Consider the following 21077-nt stretch of genomic DNA (forward strand, 5'->3'; position numbering starts at 1 on the left):
GATCACACAGAGTTTTCTCCTCCTGCTAAACACCACACGGCTTTTTAGACCTAATCTTCCCTGACCTCAACTTCACAAGAAATGCAACTCCATGGGCGACTTCACAAGAAAAGCATCCTCTTGTGGGGCCTCCGCTCTTCCAGACTCGACAATTTACTTCAAAATTTGAAATTCTGTGGATTGCTGAAGTGGCTCCATGCACACAGAAATAATTTATTCTCCTTCATTTAAAGGCTGTGGGAAGGGTGGCTCTGTAGCTTGGCTAATTCAAAGGCACCAGGCTGCCGAAGCCACTGCTTTGAAGTGAACCTGCCCGTTGTTTGATGGCCATAAGATGGAGGAGGGAAGGAGAGCCCACATGGCCATCGTCAGCTGGGCATGCACAGCCCTGTGCTTGGTCTCCTGCGCAGCTGCCTTCTCTCAAGGTGCCAGCCCTTCTGCCTGCACCGACATGATGCCCAGGCATCTGAGAGCCCAGCTCCACAGCCCCAGCAACAACTATGTGACTGTCCACACCAACATGTCCTTCTACTCCCCAGGCGACAAGGTTCCAGGTAAGGAACAACTTCTGACTTTGCGTCTTAGCGCAGCAATGGAAAAAGCCCCAAAGCAACTTCTAGTTCTACCTTGTGGCAGTTCCGTGGGCAGATTTTCAAGTTAGGTTCAGCTGAGAGGCAGTGCTCCCCAGCCTGGCCACTCGCCTGCTCATCCCCATGCCAAAGAAAACCCTTCAGAGGGCAGAGCACAGGCTCCTGCATTTGTGCCGGGGCCGGGGTGGGGGGGTGGGGTACCCAAACCTTCTTCCTGAAAAATGGCTGCATGTTGCCTCACGAGTGTGCTTAGCAGCTTATAATCAAGGGGCAAAAAAAGACTCAAGCAAATTACTCTTAATTTTGTGAAACTGCAAAAATAAAGTCTGGCCTCTGGCGTTCAGCACGTCCAAGGCAGGCTGTGACAACAAAGCAAGTTGGATTTTGTGCGTGTGCGTATACAGAGTTTTCTTTTGATTTCAGTGCCACCACCGGAAACCCCACTGCAAACAACTCACCCCATAGCTAGGATACAAATCGCTTCGTGTCTCATGTTTTGTCTTTGCAGTGACGGTGAGGAGCACCCAGGATTTTATGGGCTTTTTGCTTCAAGCTCGCAAAGTCTCTAACGATGAAATTGCCGGCACATTCATCTTCATTCCTCCTGGTTCCAAGCTGTTGACTTGTTTCGAAGATGGTGACACTGTCACCCACTCAGACAAGTCGCTGAAGAGAAACCTGTCCTTTGTATGGAAAGCACCAGACCAACCCATTGGAGACATCAAGTTTTTGTAAGAACATGTTGGCTCCTAGCCAGAATTTGTGTCTTCTCAGTTAAAGACTTGGCTTTATTTTTCCATCATACTTGTCCAGCACAGTAGTTTATGTATCTTGAACCCCATGTAGCTAAATACTTATCAACTGCTGCAACAGTATCCCCAATGGTACATAAATTGCCATTTATATCTGCTGGGTAGTGCTGCTTTTTATTTACATGGTCACTATTTTCTCAGTATAAATACACTGGAAGATGACAGCCTAAGCACTTAGGAAATAGAAATATTAAGGCATAAAGAAAGAATTGTGATCACATTGCCTGTCTTTCTAAATAAGACAGACCATAGGACTTCCCTGCCTACAGGATAATCTTGTATATCATGTCTTAAAAAAAAAAAAAAAAAAAAAATATATATATATATAAAAATATATATATATATAAAAGTGGGCTTTTTTAAAGTGAACTGTAAACAAAATTATTAACAGTAGGAAGACAGAACAAGTGCTAGATCAAAACTTGACATTCCTGTTCTGCGCCAAAGTCCCATACTGTCCAAATAGTTTGGTTCTGATTTGGAATGAAATTACACATTTTCTGACTGGCTGTCTTAGAGGTAGCCTAGAGATTTTTCATTTTGGAAGAAATTGAATTGTTATGTTTTGACTTCACAAAACCACTTAGAAGCTGCTTAGCCAGATCCTTGGCTGCATCCCAAAACATAAGTGTCCTGGTGAGCTCCATGGCTTGTGCATCTCGTCATGATTCAACACAAATTCATTGAAACAAAAATATTAATGCTCAGCATTTCCAATTTTGTCTGTTGTTTTAGATCAGGAAACGTTATTAAAAACAAGTAAAACTCAAGCAACTGAACCAACCCAAACCCAAGAGCATTTATTCCCAGCAACTCACACTGGTGCTTTTGTTGTCCTCTGGCTTTTGACCTTCCAAGCTGACTTCTGATAGCATCTCCCTTTTCTCCTTACCACAGCATCTGGAAAAACTCCTTGTCAGGCTTAAAAATGTCTCATAAGAGTTGGTCTTCCTTAAGCTAATTCTCCAAAGCAGCTGAACAATCTGAGCTGAAAGTCTCCCAAAATTACCAGGTTAAAGATGGCTCTGGATGAATGGTTAAAGCGTGGCCAAGAGCAGCTTTGGCACCTGCTAAAGCAGAGTGTTAGGCAGGCTCAAATATCGGAGGGCTGAGAAGAGAGACTTTTTTCTACCTATTCTGCTGTTTGTACAAGTTAAATTGACTTGTTTTAATTAGTAAATACCACTGTTGTTTCCCTGCCTACAGATTATAAGCAGAGCTATTCCAGGTTTTCCAAATGTACTTCTATCAACACAGCGAATATAATAGCTTTTTTTTTTTAAGTTCCCACACATTTCTTTGACTGACCTTGACTATGAGTGGTGATTCTTCACCCAGTAGCCTTTTAATGGGACTTGATATCTTTTATTTGTAATACAAAACATGTGACAGGCTAATCCTTTAAAATATTTTTGTGCTGCTTCTGCCTTTGGATCAAAGCAGTCCTTGTGATTAGCTAAACAGCTGGATGTTTTATTAATGCTATAGAGCCCGTAAATTCTTGCCTAATTATGTTTTAACAGCATCTCCGTAGTCCAGTCATACTTTGTTTACTGGGCAAAGATTGAATCTGCTATCGTAGCTCAGCGAGGGCAAAACAAAACGCGTGTTGGCAGTGGCGAGAAGCCGAACCCCGAAGCCCCTGCACCCTCGCGAGAACTGGCTGACCCACATCCCACAGGTATGGTGAGCAAAGGCACGGGGTTTTTTACTGACTGTTTATCACAGAGTAGCTTTACAGCTTATTCTGGGCAAACATTGAACACAAGTGACTCAAATAAACTGGAGGGGAGGTCAGGGATGGCTGTGGTGAACTCGAAGTGATGGCACGGGTCAGTGTTTGAGGTGATGGAGCTAGTCCTGAGGAGGGTACCAGAAAAATAAATGGGGTTGCCAGATCTTACAATTTCAATGCAAACCCTAAAATACAATGTTCTTTAACTAAAATCTCAGCTCCTGTGGACAAGCAAGTGCAATTAGCAATGCTGCCTAAATAAAGGAATATATTTGTCTCTAAATGTGACTATTGCCCTTCAGGTATTTACTTAGTTATATTTATGTGGTCTCTGGTCAGTAGAATGTTCCAACAATTTATGTATACTAAAATCAGATGTGTTTCTCAGCATTTTTGGCATGGCATCAAGACCAAGTTTTAATTATTTCACTTGAATGTAATTCAGGCATCAGGCTTTAATGCCCATCATGATCCTTCCTGGCACATGTTAGCACCAAGTGGGATTTGAAACAAACAAACCAAAGACAATTGGCTTCTGATCCTCTCTCCCTGCTTCTTGTTTTGTGTCTGTGTTGGACAAGGTCCCACCTCTCCTGCGGCTGCCACCAGCTCCCCGGTGCCACCTGCCAGCCACACTGGCATCATGACAACACTGGCACCAGAGCCAGGTTTTGGTGTGGGCTCAGCTGCCCATCCCATCACTGAGCTGAAGCAGCCAGCCCGGCCGGAGCGGGCTGTGTCCAGCCAGAGCAGCGGATCCAGCAGCTGGGGGCTGGAGCCGTCCCTCCCCACCCAAGACCTCGGCACAGCAGACACCTTGCGAGGTTTCCTCTCCCCGGATGATGCCTCCAGCTACAGCATCTCTGACGGGTACCGCCCCAAGCCCTGATGTTGAAGCTAGGTGGTGGCAAGAGCTATTTCTCCAACGCTTCTAGGGAAGAAAAATGCAGGGTGTTTCAAAGAGAGGGGAGCCAGTTTCAAAGCAGTATATTTAATGATGGCAACACTTCACAACTACACAAAAATTTACAAATGGTTTAACAAGTTATCAAGCAAGTTATTATTTGAAACTATGCCTTGCCTTTTCAAGTGGTAAGAGTTTCATTCATGGGTGGTTCATGGTTGCAGAGATACAGTGATTTCAAATTGGGTCCCTCTTTTTGAAGCACTCTGTAGTACTGGTTTCCCTGTGGATGAGTGAGGGCCTATTTAGGAAGGTGTTTGCAGCTGGGGGGAAGGCAAAAGGGAGTTTTCTTGCCAGCATTTTTAGAAATAATCCTTTGGAGACTGCACGTGACAGTGACAGGGAGAAAATCCAAGTCTTAGAAGGTTTGGATCATATGAGATTTCATGCAATGTTTTACACTGTGGGTGAAAATGATGGAAATAGGAATAAACGATCAGGTGCTATTAAAATACAGCCCCGTATAGTCTGGGTTGATTGCGTGCATCCCAAGGCTGCACTAGTGAGTGGCACAATTCTCAGAGGATGCAGATCCTGCAGAGCCTGGGGGCTTCCACGTGAGCTGCAGTGACAGGTATCACTATCACTCACTAACCTGCCTTTCCCGTGTCCGTGTTTCAGAGCAGAAAGCGTTGCCAGTGCTGCCTCACCACACTTGTGCTTGATGTGTAACGGAGATGGGCAGGTAAGCAGCAAGGATGTGGAGGGTGTCTTCTCCACAAACAGAAAGGTCTAAGAGAAGATGAGGATAAAACCTCTACTGCAACACAGCACCAAGCAGCCCACGTAGGTCTCATAAAAAACGTGAGCATCTGGCATAGCTGTGGAAAGAAGTGGAGAAACGAAAGCAAAAGAAGAGTTACTGCACAAGGCAAGACCAGAAGAACATAATGAAATAAAAATACTGAGAAATTAGGCAAGAAAGGAGAGTAGTACAAAAAGAAAGGAGTAATGAAGTGAGATAGAGCAAGGACTTCCAAGACAATTCCATTTGCTATCCCGAAGTCCAAGATCCTGCATTATATCTTTACACGATGACTTTTGAGGGCAAGCAATCCATATACATACAATCCTAACTTTGCCAGGAGCAACTTTGCAGTTTGCAGTCCAGCCACTGAAATGCTTTTATTTGCTACTCATATTTTACTAGCAACTTCAGAAACCGTCTCTTCCACAAAGGATGCTCTGACCCTCCCAAACTTTGGTTCACAGCTTGCCAGGGCTCCTACCTCAGCTTTGTGCTCCTGTCACACTGTCTTCCCAGCAAGCTTTAGAGATTGCTAATGATGGTAGAGGGTGAGAGTTTCTCTGGTGTAATTAATGGATGTGTGAAAAAGCCTGCTGGGCTGGACAGGCTGGAGAGGTGCCAGCTACTGAGGGCCAGATCCAAATCTCAGTGGAGCCGAAGAAAAGACTCCAGTACATTTTATAGGTTTTGGATGGGAGCTCAGGTGCACAGTGGGAAGGGAAAAATTCAGTGGGGGCCTCCTAAATTGTACAATTGTTTCACAGTCAGTCTTGGATGATATCTGCAGCAAAACCTGGGCTGCAGAAGTGGCATGGAGTGCCCATCATTTCATGATGGATAAAAGAAGGTGTCTGGCACCGAGCAGAGCCCCTAGGAACAGGAGCAAGCAAGAACAGTCATTCGCACTAAAATGAGCAGTCAAGCAACACTGAGAGGCAGCAGGTTTCAAATGGGCTGTGTAGACTGAGAAAGCAAGAGGGGCTTTGGGAAGATTGTATGTGACTGCTCTAAAACCACTGACATCAAAGGCCACCTCAAGTCTCCCGGGTCCTTCTGCTCCACGATTGAATCCACAGTCTCAGAAGGATGATACTGAATGCCAGTGGGGCTGGTGGGACACTAAAGCTTGGCTGGGAAGATCATGCCTGTCCTTTCAGCATGACTCTGGCATCGCTCAAGGTGAGAATCATTTAATAAGTGATTTTTCCTGTGATAACGATGCCTGTGAAGAATACCACCACCACCATGGGAGTTGCAGACCTTTACCTGTGCAAATCAGTGACCTCCTTCTCTGTCTGTGCCCTATACCTCTGCCCCTTCAACCCACTCTGCCTTGCCCCTGTAGGTCCAGCTCCCAGTGCCTCCTCTTTCCCACGGCAATTCTGATACAGACAGAACTGTGCTGAATCTGGCTCATTTCCTAAAAGCTACTTGAGTAACTAGGTGATGGAGGAGGGTTATTCCAAGGCCAGGAGGGGACATCTGGGTGTCAGAAATACAGAGCTGAACTATACTGTGACATAGGTAGTGGATGAGACCCCTTTCTCTTCCCTCACTGTACATTTTGGTGTGTTTTTGCTTTCAAAGGCAAGTACTGAGAGTGAGGCCATCTTGAAAACCTCCCTGCATGCAACAGCATCTCCTACCCTTCACCTACACACTCACCTGGTTGATGCTGCTGTGACAACAGCCTGGTTTGGTGATGCTTATGCTGCCAGCAATTTGTCATCGGCTTCAAGACAAATGGCAGAAAGAAATGTGGCACTGCAGCCAGATGAGCCAGGCTCCAGGGGTGAGGAGGAGAAGGAGAAGGAGGAGGAAGAAATGAGTGAGAATACCCTGCTGTGGGTGACCAGACCAGCTCCTGAATCTGCTGTTCCAGAGAAGGGGGAAGACCCTCGCAGAGGGACCCAACTCCTAGCAGCCCAGCTCGGCATCCTCCTGGTCTGCACAGCCGTCCTGGGCCTGGCTCTGGCAGCCGCCTTGCGCTGCGTCTGTGCCCAGCATTGCCACAAGCGAACCGAGGTCTCCTTCAGTGAGCCGGACACCAACGTCATCGCTGTCAGAGAAAATGGGGAGGTGATGCACTTCCGAAAGATCCGAGAGAACAGCTTCGTGCTGGTGCAAGCCGAGTACAACTGGGTCAGCCCCTCGAGCAGTGGGAAGAAGACAATCATCTGACCACCTGTGACACTGAAAGCGATGCTGCAGCAGCCGGTGATGGTGAAAATAGCCCAGACTGCACAGCACAGGCTATAGGAAGCAGCAGTAAGGTTCCTGTATGTGCCACTGTATAGGTAAACAAGCTTGAAGCAGTTCAGATAGAGATGTTAGCCAGAAGTATCTAAGCTACAGCTGCTAAGAAGATAGAAGTTGACAGATTGTTCAGTGCATTACACTTACTGCAATTAATATTGTATATCTGCTCATTAGATGTCACTGCAGCCATGACATACACTGCCTCTGTTGCCTTAAGGGTGCAGCCAAAAATAGAAATTCTTCCTCTGCACTGTAGTATTGTCTCCTATTTAATCTAAATATTCAACTGTTATATTTCTTTCTAAGAACTAGAAATTTGGGATATAAACCAAACCATTCTCATTCAAGAGCTTACAGTTTTGATTCTATGTCCTTGGTGTCTCTCAGACAAAATATTTACCAGTAGTTCTTAAATTTCATTTTGAAAATAAAATGCAATAACTCATTAGTGGAGAACATTGATCCAAAGAGTGCTGAATTGATCTATGGGAACAAAACACAGGGTGGCAGATACCAGCTTTTGGGGAAGAAACATGCTTCCTCATCAGGTGCAAATGGAAGAAAACCTTTCCTGTCCATTTGCACCTGATGAGGAAGCTTGTTTAAGCCTAACAGCCAGCATTTACTTGGTCTTCTACTTTGAGTCAGCTCAGTAACACTCCACGCAGGAACTCAGGCTGACAAGTACCCTTCCCAGGTCACTTTGGAGATCCCCAGCAAAGGCTGCGTGGAAAGTTTACAGCATCTTTGTTCTCTGAGTTTGTGCAAACTTCTCTCTGACCATGGGGTTTTCTGCAGGAGGCCACTAAAACTGCCCTTGGAAAACATGAAGATCCTTGACACCTTCTAAGAAGGAGAGGTGATGACAGCAAGGGTAAATGTTGATTTTACTGCAGTTTGGAAAGAGCCAGAAATAGCCCTGATACCAATACTCTTGAGATGAAAATTTTAGAGCCTTTCAGAGAGAAGTCACACCTTCTGGTATCTTTTTCTAGGGTGGAAGGGCTCAGATGGTCCCTAAGCTGTGTAATGGGGTACAGACTTAAACTCTAGTGCTGCATGTTATTTCACAGCCTGCAGCACTGGGCACTGCTGAATTAAGCAGACAACAAGGGGTCCCTGAAGGCTCATGGCATCTTTTCTGGTGACAACTTCCCCCTCTGTCAGAAGGGTTGCTGTGGCTGTCTCCAACTTGCTGGCCATCTTCGAGCCTGACAGTCAGTCAAAACTCTGCCCTCACATCCTCCCTTACCTTGCCATTGAATTCAGAGGAGTCATGTGGGACATAAATTAATTCTGTTCAGCCCCCTGCAGTGTGATGAACATAGTGCTTCTTTTGCTAATAAAGACTTCTATTAGCATCCAGAAAGAGATGGATTCTGACCCTACTACTATACTGTGATTAATGACATGATGTTTTGCACTACACACATGGCCAAATTTCTGTCACATTAACTTCTAGGTCTAGTGACCCTTTTACAAAATAAATGAGTAAGAAAATAAGTGTACTCACATACAGAACTTGCAGAGGTGAGCTTGATGGTCTTAAACATCTTCACTTTCAAGAGAAGGGTGGCCACACCATGGCCCTCCCACTGCAGAGTAACCAAGGGTAGTGCTGGAATTGAAAAGACATTTGTTTCAGGATACAGAAGCATGCTACGTGAATGGTTTTATGTCCAATAAGTTGACCTTAAGAACTACCTACTAAGAAGTCTATAGGTTTTAAAGTACAAGTCTAGACACTTAAAATTGGCATTCCTCTCCTATGTCATGTGCTTTAGAAAGAAATAAAATTTTTGTAACCCAGTGTGGCTGAACTGTGCAGTGACTAAAGCAGACTGCATTCAAGCCATTGTTAATGCAGCCAAAAAAAAAAATCCTAATTAACTGAGAAAATAGGTCAACAAACTCTTAAATATTTAAAGAACTATCACATACTATTTTAAAAATTTTCTTATGATGGCATAGCTGTTTATGAATAAATTACAAATACCTATGTCCTCTTCCACTATCTTTCTAGATTTAATGTTACTAGACTGGTATAGCCTTAAAACCATAACCTTCCTTTCCCTGGGACTTTCCCCATGACCCAGCACCACTTCTTGCCAGACCGACCAGAGCAAGTGAAGACCTCATGGAGATGTTTGATTAGGGCAGCAATACTTCAACACTACTCTGCCTTACTGCCCAATTCTGCCTTCTGTTAAATTTATGCAGCTCCAGTCTTATTAGTAGTAAAACCAGTAATGGTGAGCTCTGAGGGACACAGCTCCTTTGAATTAGTAATGAGTTTTGCTACTTTGTGGACTTGGCTGAGACCTAAAGTGCTGGTGGTTTTATTCTTGACTTCTGAATGATGTTTCGTTTATTGTAGTTGCCACGACAAGAGAGATGGAGGTTTTATCTCATCTTAATACTGTTAAAAACATGAGCACTGATTAATTTATTAAAAGGGAAATCATTCAAACACCCCCTATTCTTAAGTGACTTGCCTTGTATGGAAATTAACCTGTGCTCACGTTTGGAACAGATTTAGGAGAAAAAAAAAGACAGAATTAGGAAAAGAAAGACACAAACCATTCTATTATTTACTGGAGGAACAAGTGAGAGATTCTACTTTTTCCCCTCTCTAGGTGCATGAGTATGTTGGTCATATCTGCTGGAACTGGAAGATCTCGGTTCCTCCAGCACGGGTCAGCCTGCAGCCATCGTTGGCCCACATTAGGCTGCCATCCCTCAGTAAAGTGACAGGGCTTTGGATCAGAATTACTGAGAAAAGGTGTCAAAAGCAGCTCACATTCAGCTCTAATGCACATCTATCCTGAGTCTGTCTCCCCGCCAGACAAACAGGCATCAAATGCAGTTTAGGCAGTAAAAATTCCTACGGCTTAACTACTCTGATGTCTCTACAATACTTGAGCTATCCTAACTTCAAACAAACAAAGATTTAGAAATAACTAACTTGTATACAGACATATTCCTTCATCACACCTTACTTGCATGCTCATTTTCCTATCTCATGTCACCGTGATTCCTACTTTCCCTCTGCTCACAAAAATATAAGCCACTGCCCTTAAACCATCAGTCCTGCTTGTTGGGCATACAACACCATCACTCACTCTTCTGCTTTTCCATGGTATCAGAAATCATTTTGGTTTTGCCCATCATCAAGTTCTTCCATAAATCTGTTCCCCCTCTGCTTTGGAGAGGATGTTGTCTCATGCAATACTGCATGTGCTCTACTAAAGATGACTGACAAAACTGCAGTTAGCAGAGGATGGCAACCTTCCCATATGTTAGTGGTACTAGATGTAACATGGAGACGTTGCGTGAAGCAACATGTTTGGCTCAAAGCTTGGTTAAGTCACCATGGACATTTCCTGCGTTGGTTGCATTGCCACTAGTAAGCAAAGAAACCAAACACGCGCTGATCTTGCCAGCTCCAAAATGGGTGACAAGACTCTGAGGAGAAGCCACAGGGCCCTGGGGGCCCAGTTGTCGTGGTGAATAGGAATGCGCAAGCCCAGGCTCTCAGAAGAGGCAGCCCTCTCTCCAGGCATGATGGAGATCTGGCTGGGTGGCTTGGCCAGCCCTTCTGGCACAGTTTCTTCAACTGCTTAAAGACCACACAAACCAAGGGGGGCAAAGCAGTAAGGCCAGGAACCCAAAGACTGAAACATTCAGCAGAGCTCCCCAGCAAACTGAGCATGGGGAGATGATGCCTGCTCTGCCCTGCTGAGGGGTGAGGGTTCATCCTTTCCCTCACTCCTGATGATTTGTCCCTGCTTCAGCCAGTTCCTTGGCAGAGCACATGCTATTTATGCACTTACTTTTAAAAAACAATGAGAAATGTCTGTAAAAAGATGTGGAGATGCTCTAACAATTCCTGCAATTTTCAGCTGCAAAAAGAGCTGCTTACCAGCAAAACCCAACAACAAAGTAGTGACCTGACCTGCCCAGCTGGCAAGCAACAGAATAGCCCCCTCATTTCTCCTGGCAAGCTGGACTCCTCTGCTGCCCCTGCTGTGGTCTCAAGGCTCAGTGTGAAAGTCATTGCGCATCTGGGCAGCTCTGCAGGGCACCCCTCCTTTCTCTCTGGTCCCTTCTCTCCTGCCAGCTCCTCCAAGGCACCGCATCACCTAGGAGAGGGCAAAGAAGGACCTGGGGAGTCACGGCTGCTCTCAGACCACATGCCACTCAGGGATCTCTCCCAGCTTCCTCCTGCCACCAAATAATTTCCCATTCTCGGATCTTGTCATAGGAACCCTCTTTTCTCATTAGCATATGTGTGATTCTCTCAGTAAAGCATTTTGTTATATGATGTATGAAGGATCATGTCTCAAAACACATTCTACTGTATATTTAAGTGCATGTTTTGCTGATTTACTGCTGTGCTAGAGAATGTCTCCCTTCCTCAGCAAGGCAGGCCCATAAAGGATATATCAGCTCTAACTAATGATTATTAGCCCATCCCAAGGTTATGTACCACAATCAAATAACATGTAGGAGGGAAGAGAGGCTCCAGCTTACTCTGCTAAGGACAAAGATCACAGATAGTCTCTTTGAATCTTCAGATTGCAATATCCATTACAGATTGCCACCTTCTAATGCCAAAGTATAATTTGTTGTTGAGAAAATGTGTCACTAATTCAAAGGTGAGTCAAAGATCAGACTTGCTGTATATCAGAGGATGTTGATGTACATTAGGAAGTGACATCCAGGTACCAAGGACATAAGGCTGTTAGTATAGAGGGAAAGCCAGAAGATGTGACTTGCTGATCTTTATTATGCAAACACATGGTCCAAAGTGGAAAAATATTTAACCCAGTCAAGTAAACTGTCACCAGTAATTCCCAGGACCTAACGCAGCACAAATGCTACGTGTCAGCTGAGTTAACTGCGATCTCGACTCTGGCAACAGATAGTGCAGGCAGACCGACCCTTGCTGCTGCAGTTCGCTGGGGAGGGTTGAGGATATGGCAACAAAGAGAGAAAAACTGTCTCATGGGGAATGCACAGCATCTGCCTTTCGCTCACTGCCTCAGTTAACCGGGCAGGCTGGCAGGCAGAGACTCCCGTGTAATTCCCTACTCTGGGCCGAACCAGAAGAAAATAAAGCTATGATTGCCATCTCAAATACATCTATTTAATTCTAATAAAGAGGTAAACCCGACGCGGGCAAACGCTCCCTCGTTCCCGCCCCCCCCCCGCCAGCCAGCGCCCGGCCCCGCGCCGCCGCCAGGGGGCAGCGTTGTCTCGGCGATGGCGCCGCTCCCCGGCGGGCGGGGGAGTTGGGGGGACAGGTAACGCTCGTCTAATTATAATTATTTATCAATACACACCAGTTACTTCCAATCTCCAGGCTGGCTGAGTTGCAGAATCCCCGTTAAAGTAAAGAATGCAGCCCTAACATAGAGTTGCAGGAACAAGTGAAGAGACCCCTGGAAGGCAGCAATCCACCACGCTCACCGGCTCCCCGTGATTTTCTGAGCTGCAAACAAGAAAAAATAAGGCACAAAACAACCATAAGTCCAAATTCGTCTCTGGAAGTCAAAATACTGATTTGACTTTTGATTTTTAAGGGGAAACTATCATGATTTTTAAGCAATAATATGCAGAAGAGATGAATAGCACACCGGGTGATTTGCATGATTTATTTGGCAAAGCCTATTAGTTCTTTCTGGAGCAAATTAATAATTCTCATATGTTTGCCAGTGTGAATTTAATGTAGGCTAAAAGGTGACTGAGAGTTTTCTTCAGATGGGAGTCCATTCAAAACAGAACAAAAAAGATGGATTTGAGAAAAAAGCTTAATAAAATCTTCTTTAAACGAACACCACTGAAGGCTTGACTGTTAATCAAAAGAACATTACTTACCTTACTCAGCATCATTGGAACCAGAATCTGGCAGCAAGTTTTAAAAAGTAACTCTTTTCTCTTTCTTTACAGTCATAATTTATAACAGCTGAATTATTGGCTATAAACACTCTTTTCCTTCTGAGAATGTATTGTTCTTCTGGGATTGTTCAGAGCAAACATTTTGTTGCTACAACAATAAACTCCTAAATTTGGGCTTCTGAAAAAAAATTCAAGTGCATCCCAAGCACCAGCTATCCAAAGAATACCACTTACTATCTTAACAGACTAAATTTTGTTTTATTTTCACTAGTATTGGAAAAGATTGAAATTTCTCAATAAATTTATTTTTCAAACATAGGAGCTGCTGCTTGCAATACACTGGAACACGTTTATATATAAATCAAAGCAAAAAATCCAAACAGGATGAATTAGCAGGGAGAGTTTGCTATCAAAAGTAAAGAGCTAAAGAGGCAAAATTTATTCCTAAATAACACAGAATATAATGTTTCAATACACATCCTGTTACACGTGGTAAGCAGTTTTTCTACACGTGATATGCACATTTAATAATAATTTAAAAAGCTACCTAAAAATCTTCCAAAAAAATGGTGCCAGCAAGACTTGAGTTTTCTTGCTTTTTAAATGAAGTCCCAATGGATAATTTAAATGAGATTATTTGGGAATATTGACACTGGATAGTATAGCTACATAAAGCTCTTTATGCCTTTCATAATCAGAGAGGTTATACATTAGTGTTACGCTTCACAAATACATGTTTCCTGATCTGAAACACGACAAAGTCAGACTCCACAGACAGCACCTGCTTTCATTCTGCTCCCCCGACTCACACATCCCATGTCTCACAACTCAGTGATGTTTTTAACATTTGGGGTCAGAAAGAGGGGAGTTCGTGAGCACAGGGTGACAAAATTACCGGGGCCTTGGGGGATGCCCGCTGCCACGCTGCTGCTCGTGTGTGGCTGTGGGATTCGGCTCTGGCGTGGGGAGAGATCCGACGAGCTGACAAGAGACAGGCTTCCCACATTAACACTCTGTGAGCTGCATCAAATAGAGTTATCATATTAGCTGGTTGAAATTGTGTCACACTCTTATTTTCAGTATGCTGTTATGCCTCTGGGATACATTTTATTTATCAGGCAGTTGCACCTAAACAGAGACGGTGTAGGGGTTTTCTAAAAGGGGCTTTAAGCAACTCACTGTGAGGTACCTGGAAGACTGTGGGTATGTTTTGGGGAAGAGGTAGAGTGAATAAGTGAGCCAAATACTCTACCTGTATCTTTTTTAGTCCTGAGCCACTGTTTGCAAGTTACGGTTAATTTTTCTTACAAATTGTGATCTGAAATATTTAACTAAATATATATTTTGTCATTTTTATAAATAAAAATATTGAGGTTCTCCTGAAATTTCTCTAATTTAAAGCAATATTATGAAGCAGAATAGGTGAGAATTTGCTGAACAACTTGGTTAAACATATCACGCAATACTACAGGATTGCCCAAAGGAGTATCCAGCGACTACATACTGGATACAGTGGTGAACTGTGGGCCCACGTGTGTGCAGGCACTTTTGTCCAGGGGAGCTGTGAATCCTAACAAAGAACATGAGAATCATAATTTGATGTGTAAAGTTCTTCAGTGTCAGCACAAAAGGCTGATTTCTGCTTCCTCGAGCAGCGTCTTGGAAAGCTGCCCTGGCTTCTCGGTCACAGTTATTCTGTCATGCTGCTATGGGATGAGGTCTCTGAGAGCATCTTCTCAGAGGTGCTCTCCAAGCAGATGAGAGCATTATCTTGGTGATGACACCAACAGGTTCAGTTAGGGACAGCTAACTGGGAGAAGTTAAAAAAAAAAGGCGGGGGATGTGTGTAATTTAGGTTGAAGATAGGGAAAAAAAACATTATATATTTTGTCAAACACCATTGGCAAAGAAGTGGCAAAATTACAGGCAGAATGCACTAGGAAATAAGATACAATTTTGTAACATCTTGGGCATGGGCTGTGCAGCAAAGGAATGGCGAAGGACTGGACTCACAATGCCAAGAAACAGAAGGAGCATAGAATTGCAAAAGCTTTTGTCAATAGAATTTCATACCCGATTATTGTCATGGGACTCTCAAATTTTATTTTCTGCAATTCTTCTGGCAAAAGGCCAGTCCTCACATGACCTCCACAATTTTTTTTAAATCCTATCAATGAAATGGTCTTTCCTTTGAGGCAGCCCATTTTCTTCTAAGAGAGTTGATTCCCCTCAGAATTTGGAACTGTTTAATAAGAAAACTGACCATAAATAGTCATTTTTCTCTTATAGACATGAACTAATATCAGCATACTAACACCTGCAAGCCTTGGACTTTGTTACAATTACACTGGATGCAGCACACCCACAGAGGATGTCATCCAAAAAGGATTTTTTTTCCTTCTGAACTGGGTGAAAAATGGTTGTGCCAGGTGGCAACTTTGAAGACAGGTAAAGAGCAGACAATACGCACCAGCATGGCATCCATGGGAGATGCATGGCCTCTTCTACATGCTGCATCTGTCAGGTCCCAGCTGTCTCTGTGGACAGGGATCACCATCTATTTCTCATCTCATGCCTGCTTCTGGTCTGGGCTAGCAATGCAGAGTCACAGCTGATTGGGACCTACCAGATATCCTAAGAATTAACAGGTTATTTTATTACTTAGCAAATCCAGGTCTTGGGATCAACTCAGTGGGGGTCTTTTCTGCATAATGAAGCCAAAGGCCACATGCCCTCCCTGCCCAAAACTGCAGTCAGTGAAGTACGTGGCAGGGAGCAGAGCCTGATTCAACAGCAGCTATTGCTCATTTTCTTGTCACTCTACAGGTCACTGGCTGGCAGAAATCTCTACAGAAATGCATCTAAAAATATTCTGAAAACTTGGCCTCCATTGATGAGAAAATTAAGTGGTGACTCATGCCCCCATCAGCTCCAGACTTGATTACTGCAATTTGATGGACTGAGAAGCTGATGCTCCACAGAGACGGCAATTTGCTCAGGGGAGCAGGCAAGAGGCCTCATTTGCACCAATTGTTTCCAACACATCCTTTTAAACACTAACAAATTCAATTTCACTTCTCACTGAAGATCTCTCTCTCCACCTGTCTGGCCAGGGGACAATGTAGAGGCAGCTTTCACAACCTCTGCAACAGCTCTAGATGCCAGCACGAAGCAGACCTGCCCGCAGCAATGCCTTGCACTTGCATCTCCTGGTATTGCTTTCTCTGGTCCTGCAAATGTAAAACCATGGGACAGTCCTTGTCAGTGCTACTCCAGATTACTTACCATTCAACAGGGATGTTTAATAAGAATTTTACAGGAACCGCACTCAATAAACTTTGAAGAATTCAAAATGCTTCCTCAAAGAAGTCACAGCCTCGTGATCACAAAAGAGAATGTGGTTTAAGCAAGAAAATGTCAGAGAGGTGACAACCTCCCTCTTCTGACATTGTTCCAATAAGATACTGTAGTTTTGGTCTGAGAGACTGGGGCTACTTGTGGAAATGGGGACAAAAGAGATTTGGTTTATTAGATACTGGAAAGGGCAGGCCATCAAATCTAAAGTAAAATACTCTTCCATTTACTCTCATCATGCAGTACATTATCACTGAGCTTTGTTAGAACAATGGCAGGGCTTTTCAAACAGCTTCCCTGGGGAGAGCACTCTGCAGCGTAACAGCCCTTTTGCTGGAGATGTGCAAGTGTAACCACGGGCGGAATTTAGTCTCTTGTCTATTTAACGTGTTTGCAAGGGACTGTATGTGTTCCTGGCACTTTATAATAATACTAGTAATATAAATGCATTTGGATTATAACAAAATGGAGAAACTATGATTTAGCCTCTTACTATGCTGTAATTCCCAAATGTACCAACATCTATTTAAGTGCAAAACAGTCTACAGTTTACAAATACAATGTTGCGATCATCTGCTGTAAAGGTTCCATATGAGATTATGATTCAATACAAAACACAACTCAGCATCTGAAATCTCATTTTTAATGTCAGAATAACATTAAAAAAGTAGCTCTTTCTCCATATGTAGTCTTGCAAAAAAATGTATACCAGGGACTTGGTCCCTTCTAGTGATTTCTACATACATAACTGCTCATCTCTTATGCACGTAACACATAAATAAATGTGCTTGCAGACAGACAATATTTCATCTTGCCTTCTAACCTCCTGCTGTCAAGATACTTCCACAGAAAACCGTACACAAATAAAACTAACAGCTCCTCTTTCCCTGACTGTCACAGTAACATAAGGGACTACTTCTGTGAAACCAAGGTGCTGGATTACTCTCCTTTTGCTCTGTGAACAAGCACAACTGCGCAGCTTCTGCTGAGATTGCCTTTTCTGTCATATAATCTACTCACACTAACTAAAAGATCTAAAAGAAAAAACACAACCACAATCTTGATTTTACATAAAAAATGATTTATCTTGGACACATCACTGGGGTCATAAAAAGCCTCTCAATTTAGTGCACAAAAAGAGAAGTAAAATGTTTGAGTAACTCAATGCAAAGTGCTAGAATTTCCTGTGACTCCTGAATTGCTCTTCTATTCTTTGGGTGTTTTTTCCTCTGATATCACTAGATTGGATTATAGATACATAAACACTAAGAAACACTGATGATCAAGAAAATCTTATGTTTTAACATGGGCAAAGTTCTTGTTTGCCTGATTATGTTCACTATCAGATATCTCTCAGTTAAATTCAAAGCTAAGATACTGAAAAGATTCAGAACTATTCTAACCCTCTACTGAAAAATTGGTGGAGTTGAATGAATTAATTTTCAGTTGGTTATAATCTGAAGCATTCTGAGAACTTGCTTTAGTTTAGTTAATAAAATATTTCTGTACAGTTCATGGATTATTTTTTTTAAAGGACAAGAAAACAGTTCAAAAGCTTACCCACAAAAGAACAAAATACAGGTAACAGAGATAAAAATTTGACCTAGAAGAAAAATAATTTTATCTTGTTCTCCTATTAACAAAATTAAATTCAACCCAAATCTGTTTATTAGAGACATATAGGCATAACAACATGTCATAAAACAAACTCTTAACAGTCTTTAAACGTAACAGAATTGATATGCATAATTCAGTTTCATTAAGTTTGGATTTAAAATATGTGTTTCAGTTTTGCTTTATATTCCCCTTAGGCCAACACCCCCAACACTCATACACAACATTTAGGCTGCTCCAAGCAATTGACAAGGACTTCATAAAGGCTCTAACAAAACTCCATCTTGAAACAGTTTGAAATATTCTTAAATGTAGAAAACATTTAACAAAGAAAAAAGGGTGTGTTAAGTGGAATTTAAGCAAGTCGTTGGATGTACTGAAAGACAGAGATTCAGTACATGGAGGTAGCTCAGTAAGGGTATTTCAAGTGTTCTGAATATTGAGCATTGACAGAAATGCTTTAGCATTACCCTATGCTTGAACTCTTCCTTCCTATATAGTCAAAAAAAGCCAGCACTTTCTGGGCCTGCTGCTTTGCCATTCAAAACCAAGAGAGTCACTGATTTCAGTGGGATTTGGATTAAGTCCTTATCTACTCTGTAAGTTTGGGTTTATGAAAACAACAAAAAGAAACTGTCCTGAGTCTAGACTCTCCACTGCGAGAAAGAATTCAGCATGTTGCCACCTCACGTACCTTCATTCCCTGGTTGTTTTATTGGTGATGACAGTTCTGAATCAGGTGATGCTGTCAGCTCCCAGTCTTGCACTGGTTGACTGACCATCAGGTAAAGCACCCAGGGTGGGTAAACAGATTCCCTTCCTGTTTTCACAGGAATAAAGGACTAGGAATAACACGCTAGGTAAAGTAAACATGATTTTTTTTTTTTCACTAAGGCAAATGGATATCAATTTCGCATGCCTATTGTCATACAAAAGATCTTTAGCTTGTATAAATGGCTACAGTCTTATCAGAGCTACCATAATTTACATCTGCTAAAGATCTGCTCCTGGGTGCTTGCACTCAGTTGCACCATTAAGTGCAATGTTAACTGTGACACCCACGACACTTCTGCATTTATATTGATCCCAGTTTGACCTATTTCTTTCATTCCTTTTACTGTTTTAATGCACAGCTGCCAGCACAGTTTTTGCACATGGGCATGGACTAGAGTGCTCCTCTGAAATCTTAATCTGGACAAGTGCTGGCTATGTGCTTAAATATATGCCTGTGTTCCTCTTCAAAAGTCCTCTTAGAAATAGTATTTTGTATTTTCTTATATATATAATTTTATTTAAAAGAGTAACATTTTATTTTAAAAAAGTTGCGGCTGATTGTCAAATTAGCTAAAATAGTGTTTCGGTTACTATAAGGATCCTTTTAATTGAAAAAAAAATTGTCAACGTTCTTGTCCTCACAAGCTATTATTCATTACCAATGCAGCAATATAGAAAACATAGCTTGGCTTACTACAATAAAGGCTCTATTTCAATATTAGCATCCTAAATTCTGTCACTGCAGATCTCTGTGCATTGCATCAGGGAAAGGAAAAGAAAAAAGAATAACAAAAAATTGTGTTCTTCAGAGGTAAATTATAAAAGATCTCCCAGCTGCAAACACAAATACTTCACTCATAACCCAAGCACCAGACCATTTCTTTGAAGAAGCTTATGAGGCATTTAAGATATACAATGGCACAATATCATACAATGGAATTGAAAGAATTTTCTTGAGAAACCATTAACTTTGAAGGAATGTCTAGACAACTGTGTCAACAAATGCAAATAATTCATGCTTCTCAGCTTCTATCCAATGGATGGCCCCATGCTGAGTATACACAAACTCAGAAGAAAAAGGCATGTCACAGTCATATGACTGGGAAGTGTAACAGAGTCACACAGAAATTCAAGTCAATCTTGGAAAAAATCTTCAGCAAGCTCTTCCCCACGGTAAGCCAGCAGTGGCATAGGCTTCTGGTCATTGTGGCTAGTTTAAAACAGAGACTTACAGCTGGTATGCCCTGGCTTCAATGCAGGGGCAATGGAAGAAACAGCTGTTAGTCATCACCGTTCACTTGGTTAGAAAAATAAAAACTAAAGGATTCCAAAATACTGTACAACCTCTTGCAGTAACCAACAAAGTGGCTTCTGGAAACAATGTTTTCACCAAAAATGCATCTGTAAGGCACTTAACAGGTATCTTTTTAATATATATATATATGTATATATAAAAATAAAACATCCACTGAAGCAACATTCACAAATACCCCGTTATCTCAATTGTATGTGTGTACAGTATAGTACATATATACATTCACTGCGACACGGGCCATGTCCATCATTATACCTTCACGGGTGCTTTGGGCTGCCTGGTTAACTTCAGTGCCTGTGAACAATAAACAAAATAGTCACTTTTATATTCTTAAAAGATGACCAATAGCACAAGACTTGATTTTTATTTATAACAAGCAACCAAATGCTGCATGTATTTCTGGGATGCTGAGTGAGGTGTCAGCATGCAGCTGACAGGCCACTCTGGGTTTTATGACAATTATTATATCTCTGATAGCCCATCGCAACCTCCTCATATACAGATAAGCCTTAACAGAGGAACCACAGGGAATATGGCTACAGTGGCAGTAAAGGAAGGGGAGGTGGGTCCCAGATGTCTTTCAGAAAGCAACCATTGGGACCCCAACTCAAGAAACCACTTGTGGTACAGATGAAGAGCTTCTGACCTACTTAGAGAAAGACTGTGAAGAAAATATCTGTGAACACCGTTGCGTTTCCTGGTCTCTTTCTATAAGGCTTGAACCCTGCTCAGAGTGTAGTTGCTGCTGCAGTGGTGGATGTCACACACCTCTGATATTTACATGTTCCTTTCTGCGAAAAGGTAAGAAAAAGCCAAAGCCCATCAGTCCAGAGGTGATCTTATGCCAAGGGACACCTGACATCTTTGCAGCTTTAGTCTACTCTTAGTTTACCAGGAGGAGAGAAAACACATGCCTCTATTTGATGGCCAGAGGCTGGCCAACTACAGTAGCTGAACTATTCTCTGTGTGACAGAAATTCAGCTCAAATGACAGGTCACGATGCTTCTAGT

At 42.6% G+C, this 21077-nt stretch overlaps 2 protein-coding genes across 2 annotated transcripts in view; one reads left to right on the forward strand and one right to left on the reverse strand.

The window, feature by feature from the left end:
• Nucleotides 1-334: 334 nt before the first annotated feature.
• On the forward strand, nucleotides 335-7030 carry REELD1 (reeler domain containing 1; the record flags this gene model as incomplete). Its single annotated transcript, XM_080343824.1, has 6 exons — nucleotides 335-554; nucleotides 1099-1321; nucleotides 2926-3083; nucleotides 3719-4007; nucleotides 4723-4786; nucleotides 6437-7030. 6 exons carry the CDS (start codon nucleotides 335-337, stop codon nucleotides 7028-7030), a joined length of 1548 nt encoding a protein of 515 aa, XP_080199950.1.
• Nucleotides 7031-20264: 13234 nt separating this feature from the next.
• The window catches only part of SLC10A7 (solute carrier family 10 member 7), a 146606-nt gene continuing 145793 nt past the window's right edge, over nucleotides 20265-21077 (reverse strand). The window contains exon 12 of the mRNA XM_080344320.1: nucleotides 20265-20360. Coding sequence (XP_080200446.1) covers nucleotides 20316-20360 — 45 coding nt within the window. The 3' untranslated portion in view covers nucleotides 20265-20315. The remainder of the gene's footprint in view (nucleotides 20361-21077) is intronic.

Source organism: Nesoenas mayeri (genome assembly GCF_963082525.1).
Source record: "Nesoenas mayeri genome assembly, chromosome: 4".
NCBI lineage: Eukaryota > Metazoa > Chordata > Aves > Columbiformes > Columbidae > Nesoenas > Nesoenas mayeri.